Source organism: Castor canadensis, chromosome 17 (assembly GCF_047511655.1).
Source record: "Castor canadensis chromosome 17, mCasCan1.hap1v2, whole genome shotgun sequence".
NCBI classification, from domain to species: Eukaryota; Metazoa; Chordata; class Mammalia; order Rodentia; family Castoridae; genus Castor; species Castor canadensis.
The window spans coordinates 58,872,961-58,889,745 of record NC_133402.1 but is presented as its reverse complement, the minus strand read 5'-3'; the positions used below and the strand labels follow the sequence as shown (position 1 = coordinate 58,889,745).

Here is a 16,785-nt window from a genome sequence, read left to right as displayed (position 1 = left end):
GATGGCTGTGCTTTTCTGCCCCCACGCCACACGCCACCAGTCCACATATCCACCCCCTCCCTGCTGCTTCCGCCCCACAGCACTTGGCTCTTCACTGCGGTGGCCCCCTTGGGGCCAGCCTGGAGGCATCCTCCTTCTCTTTCCTAGAATGCTCCTTTGCAAATATTTCAGTTAGGAACTTGCTGGCTCCAGATAACAGAACAAGTCCACAGCAGTTTATTTTTATCCTAACACACAAATCGGTGGCCGTTGCTGGCTGTGGTTAGCAGCAAAGTTAAGCCTTTGGGAATCCAGGCTCTATTTTAATTTTTACAGTGTTTAATGTAGTTTTGTGAGCATGCTCAACACTCACAGTCATAATGAAGTAGCTGCTAGAGCCCCAACCATTGCAGTCATGTTCGATGGAGGATGTTGATGAGAAGACCACTTCCCAAGACTGCTCCTGGTAGAATATTGGTCAAAGCAGTGAGCCAGGTGCCCGTGGCTCACACCTGTAATCCTAGCTACTCAGGAGACCAAGATCAAGAGGATCATGGTTCAAAGCTACCCTGGGAAAATTGTTTTCAAGACCCTATCTTGAAAATACCCAACGCAAAACAGGGCTGACGGAGTGGCACAAGTGGTAGAGCACGTGTCTAGCAAGCGTGAGGCCCTGAGCTCAAACCCTAGTGCTGCCCAAAATAAATAAAAGCAGGGTCACAGAGGATTGGGAAGAGGCAGAATTGCTTTTCCAGTAGAACCAGGCAAGGGAGAAGACAGTGGTGAATTGATGTTGGATGACTCCTGAGCTGGTATGTGACATGGCAGATAATAAGATGAGACAGAGGACTGAGTGTGTCATCAGGGTAGACAGAGCGCCTCACAGCTCAGGCAGGGAAGCAACTGAGTCTGGAAATAAACAGGAATGAGCGAGATGAGTGTGGCTAGGAGTTTCCTCTTCTGTGTGTCTCTGTGCCCTTACACCTGCTTCGACTTGTCCTTTTAGTCTGAAATCAGCTCCATTCGGCAAAGCAAAGCAAGTCAACAAACCAAGAAAACCAAAACAAGTTGGCCATCGCTGGCTCTTGACCAGTCCAGAACTCTCTGCCCAAACCGGGGTGGTCAAGGTGGCTGTGGTGTGAGGTCATGGTGGTCACATGCAATTGTCTAGTCTGCAGCAATGTGCAAGGAGGAAGGAGGAGGCCCATCTTGGACAGCGGTGTTGAGCAGACAGTTCAGCCAATGCCTGCACTGTGTCATCGGTGGCCCTTGGCTCAGATGTCCATGTCATGAGAGGGAACCCTCCTTTCAACTTGTTTTCCATCAGTTGTACAAACAGTACTGACTGTGTGCCTGCCCTGAAGCCACAGTCCTCTGAAGAGGAGTTGTTCTCATACCCCCACTGTGGGAAAATGGACTAGGCTGCCATCTTGGATTGCTGCTGTTCTACCTTTTCTGGTGTGGACCACAGGAGGTGTGTTGGGGGCTGAGGTGGTGCAGCTGAGCTCCTACAGTTCCTGGCAGGTGACAAGGCAACAGTGGCTGTCCCTTCTTCGCTCTGCTGGGCAGACCCGCTGCTCACAGCAGAGTCCGCCCAACATTCTCTGCTGCTGTAACCTGTCGCATTCCATCTCTTACAGATCCAGACTCTGTCCCTCCGGAAGGTGGAGGGTAAGTCTACAGGGGGTGTCTTAGGTCCTTCTCCTTCCCATCCCCCAGCCAATAGGTGGAGGATTCCTGACAGGAGCCCATGGGACATGTGCTGTGAGGCTCTTTAACTGAGGGAGCAGGGAGCTTCGGGGACTGATGGCATTTGTGTTGAAGGCTTTCATTAGCTGGCAGACGTTCTTGCTTGGCTTGGTCTTCTCTGTAAGGGGGTGGTGGAGGCCATGCGGAGGGGATGAGGATCTTGGTGACAGTCATTAGTGACTGATGGAGCAGGGGTCATGAGTCAACTTTTTTTTGTTGTTTTTTTGAGACAGGGTTTCTCTGTGTAGTCCATGCTAGCCTCAAACCCTTGACCCTTCTGCCTTAGTCTCCTGAGTGCTGGGATTACAGGACTGTACCACCATGCCCAGCTTCTATGAGCAGGCTTCCTACTTCACCATGCTGTAGCAGGCCTCGGAGTGGCCTGGAGTGACAGCACTAAGTAACAATGTGTGTCATGCAATTTTACCAAGACTTCAGATTTGTCATGAATTATCCCCACAATTTAATGTGGAGTGGGCATAACTGTCCCCATTTGCTACACGAGAAAGCTGAGGCTCGGTGAGGTTCTGAGATTTGCTGTCTGCTGCACAGCTAGTGAGGGGACAGAGCTGGGAGGTGAACTCTGATCTCTTGTCCCCAGTGTCTGTGGTTGTGATCACTGCTCCATCTTTCTTCTCTGAAGCACATTTTTTTTCTCTAAGTCACCACCAGCTGTTACTGCTCTTTTCAGGGGTCCAAGAAGCACTGCAGGCTGTGGACACAGAGGAGGACTCTCCTGAGGAAGGTCAGGCCTCTTTTTCTTTCCTGGGTGTCCAGTGCAGAAAACACTGTCTTCACTGTTTAGTTTGTCTTTTTCTTTGGCAGTACTGGGGTTTGAACTCAGGGCCTCATGCTTGCTAGGCTGGTGCTCTACCACTTGAGCCACTCCTCCAGCCCTAATTTGTCTCTACTTAACTGTAATGTGGACACTTGAAGCTGGGCTGGAGGGAACTAAGTCGTGACATAAGTATGGCTTAAGCACCTTGTGTGATTCTGGGTTTCCCAGAATCATAGATGTTCAGTAACTTGCCCAGCATCACAAGGCTGGCAGGGGCCAGAGTCAGGACATGGAGGGGCATCTGGTTCAAATCCTGCCCCTTGCACCCACCCCACTGCCTCTCACCTGGTACTGTCCAGAGCAGCACTGACTTCGCAAAGGCTTTTGCTGTTTCATTCCACATCGTGTGTGCTGTAAACAAATCACGCAGGGCCTCACTAATGTGCAGGATGCCGCCTGGACCTCCTGACATCTCAGGGCCAGCTATTGACTGGGCCTGCCACTCAGCAAGGCCGGGATCGGATGGTTCCAAAGCTACTCCACAGAAATGCCTGGAGAGGGCTTTATGCGTGTCCCCAAAGCATTGGTCAGGGGGTATTTTATATTTTTAATATATTTTATTTTTGAGATATTAATCTATGCATCTTGGCATAGATAATGAGAAGTAGGTGTCTCTTTTGCCCGGTTGTCCAGTCTCTTTGCTAGAGGTTCTGCCATAAATGGTTTCTCTTGAACCCTTCCAGAGACATGGTTTGCAAATACAAGTACACAGGCATACTCATGCCTTTTCATTTTCCCAAATGGGAACACATATGCACACTGTTCTGAATTATATTCTTAACAACTTACTTGGGAAGTCATTTCATATTGCCTTATGTAGAAGTGTCTCGTTATTTTTCAGGGTCTTATAGTATTCCATTAGATTGATGAACCAAAATTTAACCAGCCTTTCACTAACCTCCCTCTGCCAGTGCATTTAATCTTAGGTTATAGTCATCAAAATGAGAATTCCATATAACTCTGGGGAAGACGTCTGTGGACTAGCACAAGGTCTGCAAGTGGGATGAATGGAATCTCCAAGGTTTTAGAGAGGAGGAGGCTGAGATGGGCGAGTCAGAGGAGGCCTTGGAGCTCAGAGTGGTCATTTAATTTTTATCACACTGTGCTGTACCTCTGTGTCTGTTTTTCTACTTCTTCCAGTTGCAGGCCAGCAGATAGTAGCATGACTTGAGGAGTTCATGGAAAGGCAACTTCCTAGCTTCCCCTGCCCAGACAAACTGAGGCAGAAAACGTGGCGGGGGGTGGGGGGGCGGGCAGACCCTGCAGGCTGTGTTTTCTCACAGTCTCTCAAGTTTGAGAATCACTGTGAGACCAGTGGCTCTCTCCAAACGGTCTGTCCATTCAGGGAGCTCGTACCTCTCAGAGGACCGTGCTGCACCCCACTCTCCCTGAGGCTGGCATATAGGGCTGGGCTCTCAGCATCACGAGCAGCTGGGGTCGGGGCAAATGCCCAGGTGTGACTTTATGGAGCAGAATTACCTGGGGAGGGCTGGGGCTGGAGTGGGTGGGGGTCCTTGTTCCAATACAGACTGCTAGGCCTGCCTGCAGAGTTTCTGGTTTGAGAATCTCACATCTCAGCATGTCTTAGGAGTTTTTTAAAGATAAATATTGAAGGTCTGATGTAATTGACCTGGGGTGGGTTCGGTGTGCAGCCTGGGTCGCGACTCACCACGCTCGACCGTGGGCTCTGTGGGAGAGGAGACTTGGGTTTCTTGTGTGTCCCCAGCATCCAACATTGCACTTGTTCAGTAAATGTCTGTTGAGCGAGTGGAAGGGCTCAGCCCAGCTCTGACCGCAGGGCACTGGTGGCCACTCCTGAGACTCCCCCAACTCAGCATGGACCACCCCTTTGTAGCACTTAGCACATTTTATTTATTATAATGGTTTATTTTGTCACCCTGTGGGTCATTTTCTCTCTGTCCCTCTCTTTGTCTTGTCTTTTTTTTGGTGATACTTGGAGTCCAACTCAGGACCTTACACTTGGTCGTGGGGTGAGGGTGTCAGGTGGAGGCTTGGATGTGGCTGAAGCTGGAGGCAGGAAGACTTGAAACCTGGGACCAGCATGGAGCCCAGGGAACAAGTTACTTTCAGGACTCAAGTGCAAGTCCAAAAGCTACAAGTTAACCTGTGGCAGGACAAACTGAGCCCAGACTGAGAGGTGCAGACTGGCAGGGGATGAGAACGCAAAAAGTGGATGGGAGGTCTGAGACGGTGGTACTCAGGAGCAAAAGCACCCCAGCTTCTCGCCAGGGATGAATTGAGAGGGGTCAGTGGCCTTGGCTCCCAGGCTGGATACTGGGGATCACTGGCAATGAGGGCTTGGCAGGTGCAGTGTGGCCCAGGAATTGATTTCCCAGGTGGGCACACTGACCTTGATCGTTGCTTTGTGCTACAGAGCTGGAGGACTCCAGAGACAAACAGAAGGTGCTAGCAGCTCTGAGGCAAAACTCTACTTTGCTGAAGCAGTTCCGGCCCATCCTGGAGGACACCCTGGAGGAGAAACTGGAAGGCATGGGGATAAAGAGGGTGTGTTCCAGAGCCCCACAGCCAAGACGCAAATGTCCTCAGAGAGGCCACTGGTTGTTCTTAATCTTATAGATGCACCCATCTCATTTGTTTCATCCTGGCTCCTTTGGTATCTGGAAGGGAAACCCCACATCTCTCCTGCCAAGCCACAGTGTGGTCTCCTCTCTGTCTCCCCCAGGCTTTTGTGGCCTTAGTGGGCTTCTGATGCCTCCCTGCCCCCTGGCCCTCAGATTTCTCCATTCATCGCTTCCTTCCTTCTGTGACACTCACTAAATTTTCTCACTGAGGGAAGTTAATAGGTCTGTCTGGCCTGTGGACCAGATTTTTAATCATTATTTGAATATTGATTAAAATATTTCTAACCTTGAATGAATCCCTCTTGGTAAATGTCCATCTCCTGCCCATGCAGCAGGTGGCTGTGGGTGGGGCAGGCCCCGAAAGCGGTGGCATTGTGATTAGGGAGAGCATGCACACTGTCCCTAAAGGCATCAATGAGATCTAGCACTAACAAAAACGCATCTTGTTGTTAAGGTGGCCAAACGTCACAGCACTGAAAATGCCATTTGTATTTCAGTCAGTAAGATTAGGAAAAACAAAACAAAAAACCCCAGACACCTCGGTTTAATTCGGTAAGAATGTTCACTAATTTTGGACTGTTTTCAACTACTTCTTAACGTAACCTTGGTCTTCTGTTCAGACTTGATTAAAAAAACAACAACAAAAATACATAGTTGGTGGTACTGGGGTTTAACTTAGGTGCTCTGCCACCTGAACCATTCCATTGGCCCATTTATGCCTGGACTGTGATCTTCATGTTTGTGTTTCTCCGAGTAGCCGGGGTACACCACTGCACCCAGTCATTGATTGAGATGGGGTCTCACAGACTTTTTGCCGGGGTTGGCCTTGAACTGTGATCCTCTCAATCACTGCCTCCCAAGTAGCTGGGGTTACAGCTTGAGCCACTGTGGCCAGCTTGCTAGAATGTTTCTAACCTTCAGTGGACCCTCGTCTTGGGTTCAGATGCCTCCCAAAACCCTCCCATGGGTTCTAGGTGGATGTTAGAAGCCCAGGCCACTTGTAACAGTATTATTTTTCTGTAGCTTAGTTTATCAAACATGGTTAGCTAGGAAAACCATGTCTGGCATAATGAAAGCGCTCCAGGATTTGAAAAGGAGCAAGCCATGGTCTCATGAGCTCAGGATTCAGCTGAGTAGTGAAACAATGCCCAGCTAAGTCCTTAATGCTCTGGCATGGATGGAATTGCATTATAGCCATTAGCAGTACCCTGCTATGCACATTTAGGGTGACCCTAAACTGTCACTGTTTCAATAACATGGGGAGCTCACCCTACTTGACCCTCATTTCCTCTCCCCACCCCCACCCTTGCCAACCCCCACCTCCAAATCACACCAGGTGCCAATCACAGAGACTCCCAGGTCAGCAGCCCCAGGTGTGAGAAACAGGGAAAGGACAAGAGAGGTGTCTTTGCGCAAAGGTGAACTTCTGTCTCCTCTAGGACACAAAGGGAATCTCAGTTCAGACGCTGAGACACCTGGAGTCCCTGCTGAGAGTCCAGCGGGAGCAGAAGGCAAGGAGATTCTCTGAATTTCGGAGTCTGAGGGAAAAGCTTATCAAGGAAACCACCGGCAGAGTGAAAAAGAGATGGGAGAACAGGGCTACAGTGCCCCAGCCCGATGGCCAACCTCCAGGTAAGCTGGGACAGGGTTTGCTTGGGGACCATGACCTGGGAGAGTCCTGTTCTTGCCAAGGTTTGTTTGCACACCAGGAGGGAGTAGAGTCCCTGCCTCCTGCTTGACTGAAGGCCTGAGCTGACAGGGTCCCCAATGGTGAGTGAGTCCAAACATCCTCTGTGGGGAAACAGAGTCAGAGGTGGGGTTGAGGACCCTTGTGGTTCTGGTAGAGGATGAAAAAGTAGGTGGGCAAGGACTCTTGAGTCTCTGTCTTTAAGGACCTTATGGAGTAAGGGAATTTTCCTTCCTAGGTTTGAGAGGCCCCATTTCTAGAAGATTCCCAGGCTCACTGGTCTGCTGACTTGGAGGCTTTGGGGGGTCTGGGTATACTCACCTCCTCAGGCATGGACCACACATAGCCAGGAGGAAGTCAATTCTGTGTTGTCTCACAGGCCCAATCTGAGGTCTTCATTGTGAAGAAATTTTGCAAAGTATGTTAGTTACAGAATACTTGAGAGAACAACTTAAAGGAAGAAAGATTGCTTTTGGCTCCTGATTTTAGAGGGTTGAATCCATCATGGTGGGCAAAGCACGGTAGAGCAGCTTACATTATGGTGGACAGGAAGCAGAGAAAGTAACAGGAAGTAGCCAACTACCTGCCACAAGTGAACTGCTTCTTCCAGCTAGGCCCCACCTCCTAAAGTTTCTAGAACCTTCCAGAATAGCAACTATCAACTGAGGACCAAGCATCTAACACAGGAGACTGCAGGAGACCTTTCTTATTCAAGCCATAATACGAAGTGTGATCTGTGTTTCTGAGGATGTGACAGATGACTTTAGTTTATCCATGGACTAATCATTTTAAAACTTAATCTTTAGTTTTCTTCATGTAAATTAGAAAAAAGATTTCTGAAAGCAACCATGTGAGATCACAGAAGTTATTACTGGGACAAATCTAAGGCAGGTATAAATGCTGACTCTTTTTTGGTGGCACTGGGGTTTGAACTCAGGACCTCTCACTTGCTAGGCAGACACCCTACCACTCGAGCCACTCTACCAGCTCTTTTGTTATGATGGGCTTTTTTGAGATAGGGCCTCACGAACTATTTGCCTGGGCTGGCTTCAAACCACGATCCTCCTGATCTCTGCCTCCTGAGTAACTGGGATTATAGGCGTGAGCCATCGGCTCCCAGTGAAAAGTGCTGACACTTTATTTTATATAAAATGTTAAATAGATGACAGGATAGTTGGTATAAGAATAGGGTAAAAATGATGTGATGAACTTGGATATGCCATCCTGTTTAGTTTAAACTCCTGATCTTTAAATTTCTGAGGAAAGGGCAGTTCTCAGTGTTGTGGATGTCTCTGACAGAAGGGTGAGTGTCTCGGTTGCTAACCTGACTTTCACACTTGGACTTAAGCTTATGTCCCTTTTCCCAAGTGTTAATTCGTGAATTCATCCATTCACTCCTTCATTAAGTACAATATTTGTACTGCCCCCTCACCTGGGAAACCAGCCAGGACGAGGGAGGTGACGAAGCCAGACATAGGCGTGCTGGGAGCTCAAAGGAGGGTGGGGACAGGGGCTCAGGATGAATGGAGACACCCTTGGAGTGCTGACTTCTGAGAGAAAGGAAAGATATCTTTCCTTCTAGGTGCCACCCTCTCATCTAGGCCCTGTTGCTGTCATCAGGAAGGGGATGAGCACCTCCCTTGCCTTGTCCCCTTCCCTAGCTTTGGGGTCCCTGTTAGTTAGTTATGAGGTGAGACCTGTGTTTTTGTGGTGCTCTGTAGGCCTTCCTTTCCAGCTGTGAGCCGAGTTCTCTTCCCACGTCCCACAGGTGCAGTGCTATCACTCATCTGTCTGCTCAAGCCACCCCTCTTCTCTTGCTTGGGATGCAGCGAGGCAGTGGCAGACCCATCACTAGTGTTTGCACCTCTCACTCTCTCCCATGGGATTATGGGCAAGTTCCTTTATCTCTCACAGCCCCTGTGAAGCAGGTCGATGCTGTCTGAAGACTCGGGGGGTGGGGTGGGGGGAGGCGAATGGATGCTGTTTGCAGATTGCTTCACTTGGTGTCTGGTGCAGAGTAACTGCAAGCCCTTGTTATTTTCCCTCCACAAATTTGTCTTTGCCTTTCCCCTTCTTGGAAGGTCTACTTCTGAGTAAATGCATTCTCTGAGAGCAGTGTATCGCAAATATTTTTGACCTTGACCTACTACAGTAAAAATCACCTTTTACATTGCGACTCAATCCACCTGCTTAAGTCCTGGAAAGCACACTGACTCACTATGATGGTACTCAATGTCCTAGCCTCTTGGTGGCTCATGTGGTCCTGTAGTGCCCTCTGGTGGCAACAGGGCCATTCTGAAAGGCCACTTGCCTGTCAGCTGTCACACATTGAGAGTGAGTGGTGGTGAGGATCCTGGGGAACTGTCCCAGCAGAGGGCCTCCTGGTGTGGGGCGACCGTTAAATCTGCTGTGGTTATTTTGAGGAACTGAGACAGAGACTTATACATCTCCTGGCGTGGCCCCTCTTTCTCCATCCTCCCTGGCTTGGGGCATGCTCTGAAAGTTGTTCCTTTCTGTGTTTCTAGTCAAAAGCCAGCAGAGCACACTGGTCACTGGAGAGGCCCGGACAAAGACCAGGACCCTGCATGTGACATTGCCATCCAAGTTGGCAGAGCCACCCATTCCTCAGAGTTGCAGCAGCCCTGACCTGACCCAGGTGTCCACCCCCACTCCACGCCCCAGAGCACATGGAGCCCCCAGCATCCCAGCTTCCCCTGGACCTGGACTGAGGTGAGCCCTGGCCTCTGGCCTCCTACAGGGCCCGAGGTGGTGGCCCCTGGCTTCACATAGCCCTGTCCCCCACAGACTTCTGCACAAGGGAGGGCCAGAGACAGACGTGAAGAGGGTGTTCCCAGGTGGGGTCCAACCTGAGCTTCCAAGAAGAGATAGGGGATCCTGCACCCTCCCCGCTTTCTCCATCTCTTGCTCTAGTTGCTATACTGGAAGGGTAGGGACCTCAGGTGATTCCTTGGTGTCACCTGAGCCTGGGGTGGGGGGAGTAGGACTGGCTCTGGGTAAACCCCACAAGCTTGCAAGGTAGCAAAGTTCAGCTTTTAAAGTTTTCTTTCTGGTTCATGTGCCTGTCATTTCTTCACCACGCAGCAGCACGTCCCCGTTCAGTTCTGAAGATGACTCAGATGGGGACGCTGTGCGACACGTGTCTCTTCAGCCCCCAAAGGTTCCCTGTAGGAAGGCACCCCGGCCCGAGAATGACTGGGACTGGTCTGAGTCTGAGTCCTCAGAGGAGAAGGGCTCGGGAGGGCTGGCTTCCTCAGGTGAGTGGAAGCGGCCCTGGAAGACCCCTTTCCCTTTCTTTGCGCTTTCTGATCTGGCCTCTCTTTCTCTGTGTGACTTGTAAGACATGCTCCTCCTTCCCCTCAGGTGGCTTTCTGGGATAGCAGAGGTGTCAGGACAAAGTTAGAATTTGAGGGAGTTTCATCCCTGAATTGTTTAGCTGATGGACGCTGGCTGAGCCCCCTCATCTCTGTTCCTCTCCACATTCTCACCAGTGAGAGTAAACACTGGCATCAGACACAAGGAGGTCAAAACCATGTTCTATTAAGGGTGACAGGGCCCAGGTGGGGCTGCCTGGTGTGGCTGCCTTGGAGAAACAGCCAGCACAGTGGGGTCCCCTGTCCAGCTCCCCAAACCCAGAGCCTAACCGCACTGGTGTGCGGGACTAGATCAGCAAACCAGACCCTGAAGGGGCAGGATCTTAAAGGGGCAGCTGTGGCCTTCAAACTCTGTCACAGGTGCAGGGAGAGAAAGTGGCTTGGGATGCTGTGTTCCACCCATCCGATCTGCTTCCGTGGAAGGGGAGAATAGGGTGGAGGGGAGAAGCCAAGCTAGTTTTTGCCCCATTTTTACTCATCGTGGTTGGTGGAGCAGAGGTACTTTCCTCTGTTAGCTTGAGGCAAGTGACAAAAGGCTTTCCCTCTCCATGGTCCTTGCTGGGTGCTCACCCCGTGCTCAGCTCTGCAGGAGCCCCTCAGTGACTCCTCACAATGCTGACAAGGGAAGTCTGCTATAGAATGTCTCTGACTTACTGTGGTTCAATTTAAGATTTAAATAATTTTTTTTGGTGGTACTGAGGTTTGAACTCAGGGCAAGGGCTCCACTACTTGAGTCATGCCCCAAAACCCTCACCACCAACCCCCTTTTTTTTTGCTTTAGTTATTTTTGGATAAGGCCTTGCATTTTTTGACAGGACTGGCTTTGGACCTTGATCCTTCTTCCTACACCTCTCAAGTACTAGGATTATGGGCTAACACTACCATGCCTAACTTGTTAGTTGAGATGGGGGGGTCTCCCTAACTTTTTGCCAGGGTGGCCTCAAAGCACAATCCTCCTGATCTCCTTCTCCTGAGTAGCTGGGATTATAGACGTGTGCTGCCTGGCCTGGCTTCAATTTAGGAATTTTTGATTTGTAGATTGTGCAAAAGCAATATACTTTCAGTAGAAACCACATGTTAAACAGCCCCTGTCCCAATGCTACTGGAGTTTGAACTCAAGTTCAAAGTGCTTTGCACTTGCTAGGCAGGTGCTCTACTGATTAAGCCACACCTTCAGCCCTTTTTATCCTCATTATTTTTGGAGATAAGATCTTGTTTTTTGTGCAGGCCAGCCTGGACCGAAATCCTTCTCTTTTTTATGTTTCCTGCTGTAGCTGGAATGACAGGCGCACACCACCATGCCTGACTTTTTTCCATTGACATGGGGTTTCAACTACTTTTTTGCCTAGGTTGGCCTTGAACCACAATCCTCCTAATCTCAGCTTCCCAAGTAGCTAGGATTACAGGTGTGAGCCACTGGTGCCTGCCTCATATGTTGAATTTTGAATGTCTCTTTCCTCGGGCTGGCAATACGTGTGACAACATTTTCCCCAGATGTAGGACCTCTGCAGCAAGCTGGGTCTCCCCATCAGCTGCGTGATGGTGAGAGAGACAAGCCACACTCCAGTGTCCTCAGTTGTGAGGGGATGTGTTTAGTGGGCTAAGTGTATCAAATGCAGTTTTTACTTTACAATATTTTCAAGTTATAATGGCTTTTGGGGAACATAACCCCATGGTAAGCCAAGGGGCATCGATTTGTGTGTGGTTCCAGAGGTCGAAGTGAAGTCTCTGAGATGTTGTGACTAGTTTAAGATGACAGAACTAGGTCCTGGGGACCTGAGATTCTGAGTCACTTTTGAGGTAAGTGGGTTGGAATCAGTACTTATTTATTTATTTACCACAAAAGAAAATGTTCCTAGGAAGAACTGCCTTTAGCTGTGCTCCTCGTGTGAGGCACATCTCTGAGTTTTTTAGAAGCACACCAAGGGTTTGTGGTCCCAAAGTTCATGTCACAATGGTAAGAATGGCCTCCAGGGCCAACCTGGCTTACAGTTTTGAGGGAAAACAGTTACCTTCAATAAACACCTTGGCAAATATAGTTTTCTGAAGTGTATATTAGTTTAACAAATATAACCCACAGCCTCACACATGCTAGACAAACACTCTTCCACTGAGCTACACTCGCAGCCCAAACAAACATAAGTTTTGTAACAAAAGGATCCTCCTGACCTCTGCTTTCCTGTGCCTGGCCTCTTGGGGAAGTCTTGATAGCCCTCCAGGTGAGGCGATAGGCTGGTAAGATAGACGTGAGAGTCAGCAGTCTTTGAAGACAGTTCTGGCTCTGTCACTTGCTACTTGCTTGTTCCTGTGCAAAGGTTTGGGCTCCTTTGTTGTAAAATGAGGTTTTTGGGCAGGTGATTAATAAGAGGGTGAGGAAAACATGGTAGGATCTTAATGAGTATTTCTCGTATTAATGAACCTGACTGAAGGGTGGTGTAACTCTGAAAGTCTGCACAGGCCCCAGGCGTTTGAATCCTACACATTTGTGTGAAATTAGTTCCCTGCTTCTGGGACAGAAGCCCATTGTGTCAGAGGCCCATTGATGATCTGTGTCACCGTTCAGCTCCTGCTTCCTGCATGAACTTCCCAGAAAACTGTTCTGCATCCCTCTTGTGCTCATTTATATCTGACATTTCTTCCTGTCTCTGTGTGAAGACTTTGATGGAGGCCTAACTGAGGATTCTTCATGAAATTCATGAGCAAACGGAGCAGAGGGTCTGCCTCAGACTTTGCTTAGAGAGAAGACCATTGTCCTAAGCCACTACCAGCCATGTCTTAAGTCAGCCTAGTTACATTTTCAGGACATTCTGAGCCCTTTTGAACTGGGCAGCGTCAGCCTGGGTCTTTGTCCCTCTTGTTCCTCCTGACCCTCTCCCCATTCTCTCTGTCCACACTGGAGCCTGGACGGGACTCCCAAGGGTGAAGCATTCATTCTCCATTGCTTGTTCCACTCACACAGCCACTTGTCTCCCTCCTCAGGAACACTGGTGCAGTCGATGATCAAAAACCTCGAGAAGGAGCTTGACGCTCCAGCCAATAAGCCTGCTGGTGGGGTCAGTGTGTTCCTGAGGCCCAACACTGGTCCACAGAGGGCTGCTGCACTGGGAAGAAAGCCTCAGGTACGATGGCGGACACCTGGAGATGGCTCTGCAACTGCCTTCAGGGCCAGATCCAATTTTGAGGGGCCTGGAGTGAAGGTGTGGGGGTATCATGAAGTGTCAGCTTTCACCTTAAAGGGACATTGCAGGTGACATTGCCTCTTTTGCCCCTACAAAGATGTGTTAGCACCTTTTAAAAAAGTTTTTTGAGACAGAGTCTTGCTATGCAGCCCAGGCTGGCCTCAAACTTATGATTCTCCTGCCTCCACCGCTCAAGTGCTGGGATTATAGGTGTACACCGCTATGTTCAGCCAAGTTAACATGAAAAGCCCAAGTGTGGTTCATTATACAAGCTGCTGCTCAGTAGGTTTAGTTCTGGGTCTCTGAGAGTCTTGGGAGTATCGTCTTCCTGCTGTTGCTTCTCTGTTCGTGTGGGTCCCTCCCTAGTCCTCACTCCACAGAGAACCCCAACACAAGGCTGTGTGTAGAACACACTCTGCCTCCACCCCAAGGATGGGAAAATCCAGATGCCTTTGTTCTAAATATTCATTAAGAGTGTGTTGATGGCCTCACCGCCCTCAGACTGTAGCTGCTGTCAGCTGTGGTGCCTTCTCCATTACCAGACCCTCCTCTCCCCATCGGGGAACAACTTCCATATTCCCGTTATTTTCTTAGGTAGAAAAATTCAGAGCTCTCTTTACTTCATACTCCTTGCTCATCTTTTCTTTCTTTTTTGATGGGACTGGAGTTTGAACTCAGGGCTTCATGCTTGCAGAGCAGGTGTTGTACCGCTTGAGCCACACCTCCAGCCTATTTTGCTCTGGTTATTTTGGACATGGGTGTGTGTGTGCGGGGGGCGGGGGTGGGTCTCACAAACTATTTGCCCTGGCTGGCCTTAAACCAAGATCCTCCTGATTTCAGCCTCCAATGTAGTTAGGATTATATGTGTAAGCCACTGGCATCGGCCGCAATTATTTTTTATTTTAATTTTTTTGCAGTGCTGGGGATCGAACCCAGGGCCTTATGCATGCTAGGCATGTGCTCTACCACTGAGCCACACCCACAACCCCTCATTCTTCAGCTTTTGATAAACAGGTGGGAGAACCCACACGTTTATTACATAGTGAGCTTGGTTTATCATGGAGCTCATGTAAGAAAATCCAGTTTGTCCCTGTTCCTGCATAATAATGAGCTCCAAACCTCTCAGACATGCTTCTCTGAGCATGTGTGCTGCCTGGGCCCTGGGTGGTTTCTCTTATACAGCCAGGAGAAGTACATAGAATGCCCTATATGAATGCCCAGGCAGTCAGCAGGGGCCCTGGGAACTCTGGAGGGGAAGGCCTGGCCCCTTGGCTGACTGTGAGCTCTCCCTTTGGTTTGGCCCAGGCCCTTTCCAGGCTGAAGAGCCTGACACTCCCAGTCTCTCACCATGCTCTGTGTTGCCTAGACGGCTCAGAAGCAGTGTGAAGGGAGGGGGACTTTATCCCATGTGCATTTACCTCTAGAGCTTGCCAAGGTCAAGGCTCTGAGCTTCCAGCTCTGTCCATGTGGGGAGTTAAAATTCAGCAGAGATATTCAGAGTTGCTCTGGCCTAGGACTCTGGAGCAGCTTCTCAAAGGCAGGGGGGCTTAGAGGCTTAGAGGAGCAGGAGTAGCGTCAACCTGGTGCTGTCTTCCCAATCTGCATGGTCCTTCACTCTCTGCCACCCCCTGCACTTACCAAAATGCATTTTTATCTCCCCTGTCACCCCTGCAGCTTTCTGAGGACGAAAGTGACTTGGAGATCTCTTCATTGGAAGATCTCACCCAGAACCTGGACCAGAGAGAGAAACCAAAGCCCTTGTCTCGCTCGAAGCTCCCAGAGAAGTCTGACACCAGTGCTTGGAGCTCTGGCCGACCTAGGGTCCCTGGCTGGTGATCCTGTCCAGAACCTGGCAGGCAGAGGACCAACCTTGTCACTTGCTGGGGCCAGCTTGGGTTCCACCCTAACAGAAGAGCCTGCTAGGCCTGTTGCCTTCATCAGCAAGCAAGAGGCCTCCCCCTTGAAGAGAAGCAGAGCAGGGAAAGGATGGGACCTCTCCCGTCAATACCTCTCAGGGGCCCTGTGCCAGAGGTGGCTTTTGGAATGCCCTCCATCCTCCACCTCAAGGCTTGAGAGGCAGTTATCACAAGACCATGTCTGCTCCAGCCTGAAAGGAGTCACTCAGTCACTTTTCCTGAGCCTTCTGTAAATCAGGAGGTCACAGTGGAGGTCAGTCCTATTGGGGTCCTACTGTCTGTCAGCGATTGGTCCAAAGTCAATTATTGGGTGCCTATTGGAGGCTGGGTTCTCTAGCCTCCCATTACTGAGTTGGGGTGTAGGCGGAAGGTGGGCGGTACGGGTTAGTAATCTAGAGACAGAGATTAGGGAGTTTTCAGAGCATAGATGGAGCCTGGGAGGTCTTGGAGAATTTCCCAGAGTCGTGCTGTTTGGTGAGGCCTGTTCATGAGCAGAAAAAAAGGAGAACAACGTGGTTGGGGCCTTAAGTTCACAGGATCACAAATTTAATTTTTGATACCATTTTCAACATTAAGTTATATACACAGACATTGCATTTTTTGAAGTGTGAAAACATTGTTTTATGCAAGCATTTGAAAATAGAATTATAATGTGTATACCTGTCCATGATTCTTCATTGGGTTTTGAGCTTTTCAGGGGTTGAGGGTGGGGAAGAGAGCTGAAGCAGCCTGTACCTCAACTGCCAGTTTAGGTCCTCTGGCGTACACTTACTAAGGTGGAATAGGAGGGCAACAGCTTGTTTGTTTTCTTTTTGGTGGTACTGGGGTTCGACTCAGGCTTTCCCACTTGCAAGGCAGGTACGCTACTGCTTGAGCCACACCTCTACCTCTTTTTTCTCTGGTTATTTTGGAGCGGGGTCTTGCTTTTTGCCCTGGTTGGCCTGTATCTCCATCCTCCTATTTATGCTTCCTACCATACGTTGGGTGCACGCCACCACACCCAGCTTTTTTCTCTTGAGATGGGGGTCTCATAAACCTTTTTTGCCCGAGCTGGCCTAGAGCCCTGATTCTCTTATCTCAGCCTCCCAAGTAGCTAGAATTACAGGAGTGAGCCATTGGCTCTTGGTTAGGGTAACAGTTTTATTGAAGGGTCACACCTTGGAAAGGTAAAGAGAGAGAAAGTGGGATTGGGCAGGGAATGGCTGCAGAGTGCTGGGGCCAGCTTAGAAAGAGAGGGGGAGGCAGACAGGAGCCAGGAGAGCCCCTAACTATACACAGGGCTGACAAGGTCTCCACTGCATTGGGGCGGGGAGCCGCAGAGCAAGGGCTGCCCACTACGGAGTCCCCATTGGGCAGAACTGGCCAGGCCCTGGTACCTGCACTGTGCTTGACCGTGGCTAGGATGGCCTAGGACAAATGAGACCTCAACTTGAAAGCTGAGG

The 16,785-nt window shown here is 49.8% G+C and overlaps 1 protein-coding gene and 1 non-coding gene across 4 annotated transcripts in view; one reads left to right on the top strand and one right to left on the bottom strand.

The window, feature by feature from the left end:
• Dzip1l (DAZ interacting zinc finger protein 1 like) overlaps positions 1-16,000 on the top strand; it is a 38,060-nt gene extending 22,060 nt beyond the window's left edge. For 2 of the 3 annotated variants that reach the window (XM_074060286.1, XM_020178271.2), the window contains 8 exons: positions 1,620-1,650; positions 2,420-2,473; positions 4,962-5,092; positions 6,609-6,801; positions 9,382-9,586; positions 9,959-10,131; positions 13,228-13,367; positions 15,102-16,000. In XM_074060286.1, coding sequence (XP_073916387.1) covers positions 1,620-1,650; positions 2,420-2,473; positions 4,962-5,092; positions 6,609-6,801; positions 9,382-9,586; positions 9,959-10,131; positions 13,228-13,367; positions 15,102-15,263 — 1,089 coding nt within the window. In that variant the 3' untranslated portion in view covers positions 15,264-16,000. The remainder of the gene's footprint in view (positions 1-1,619; positions 1,651-2,419; positions 2,474-4,961; positions 5,093-6,608; positions 6,802-9,381; positions 9,587-9,958; positions 10,132-13,227; positions 13,368-15,101) is intronic. The other variant, XM_074060287.1, reaches the window with a different exon arrangement.
• On the bottom strand, positions 14,339-14,411 carry Trnaa-agc (transfer RNA alanine (anticodon AGC)). Its single transcript has one exon. It is a non-coding gene; the product is annotated as a tRNA-Ala (tRNA).
• Positions 16,001-16,785: the final 785 nt, after the last annotated feature.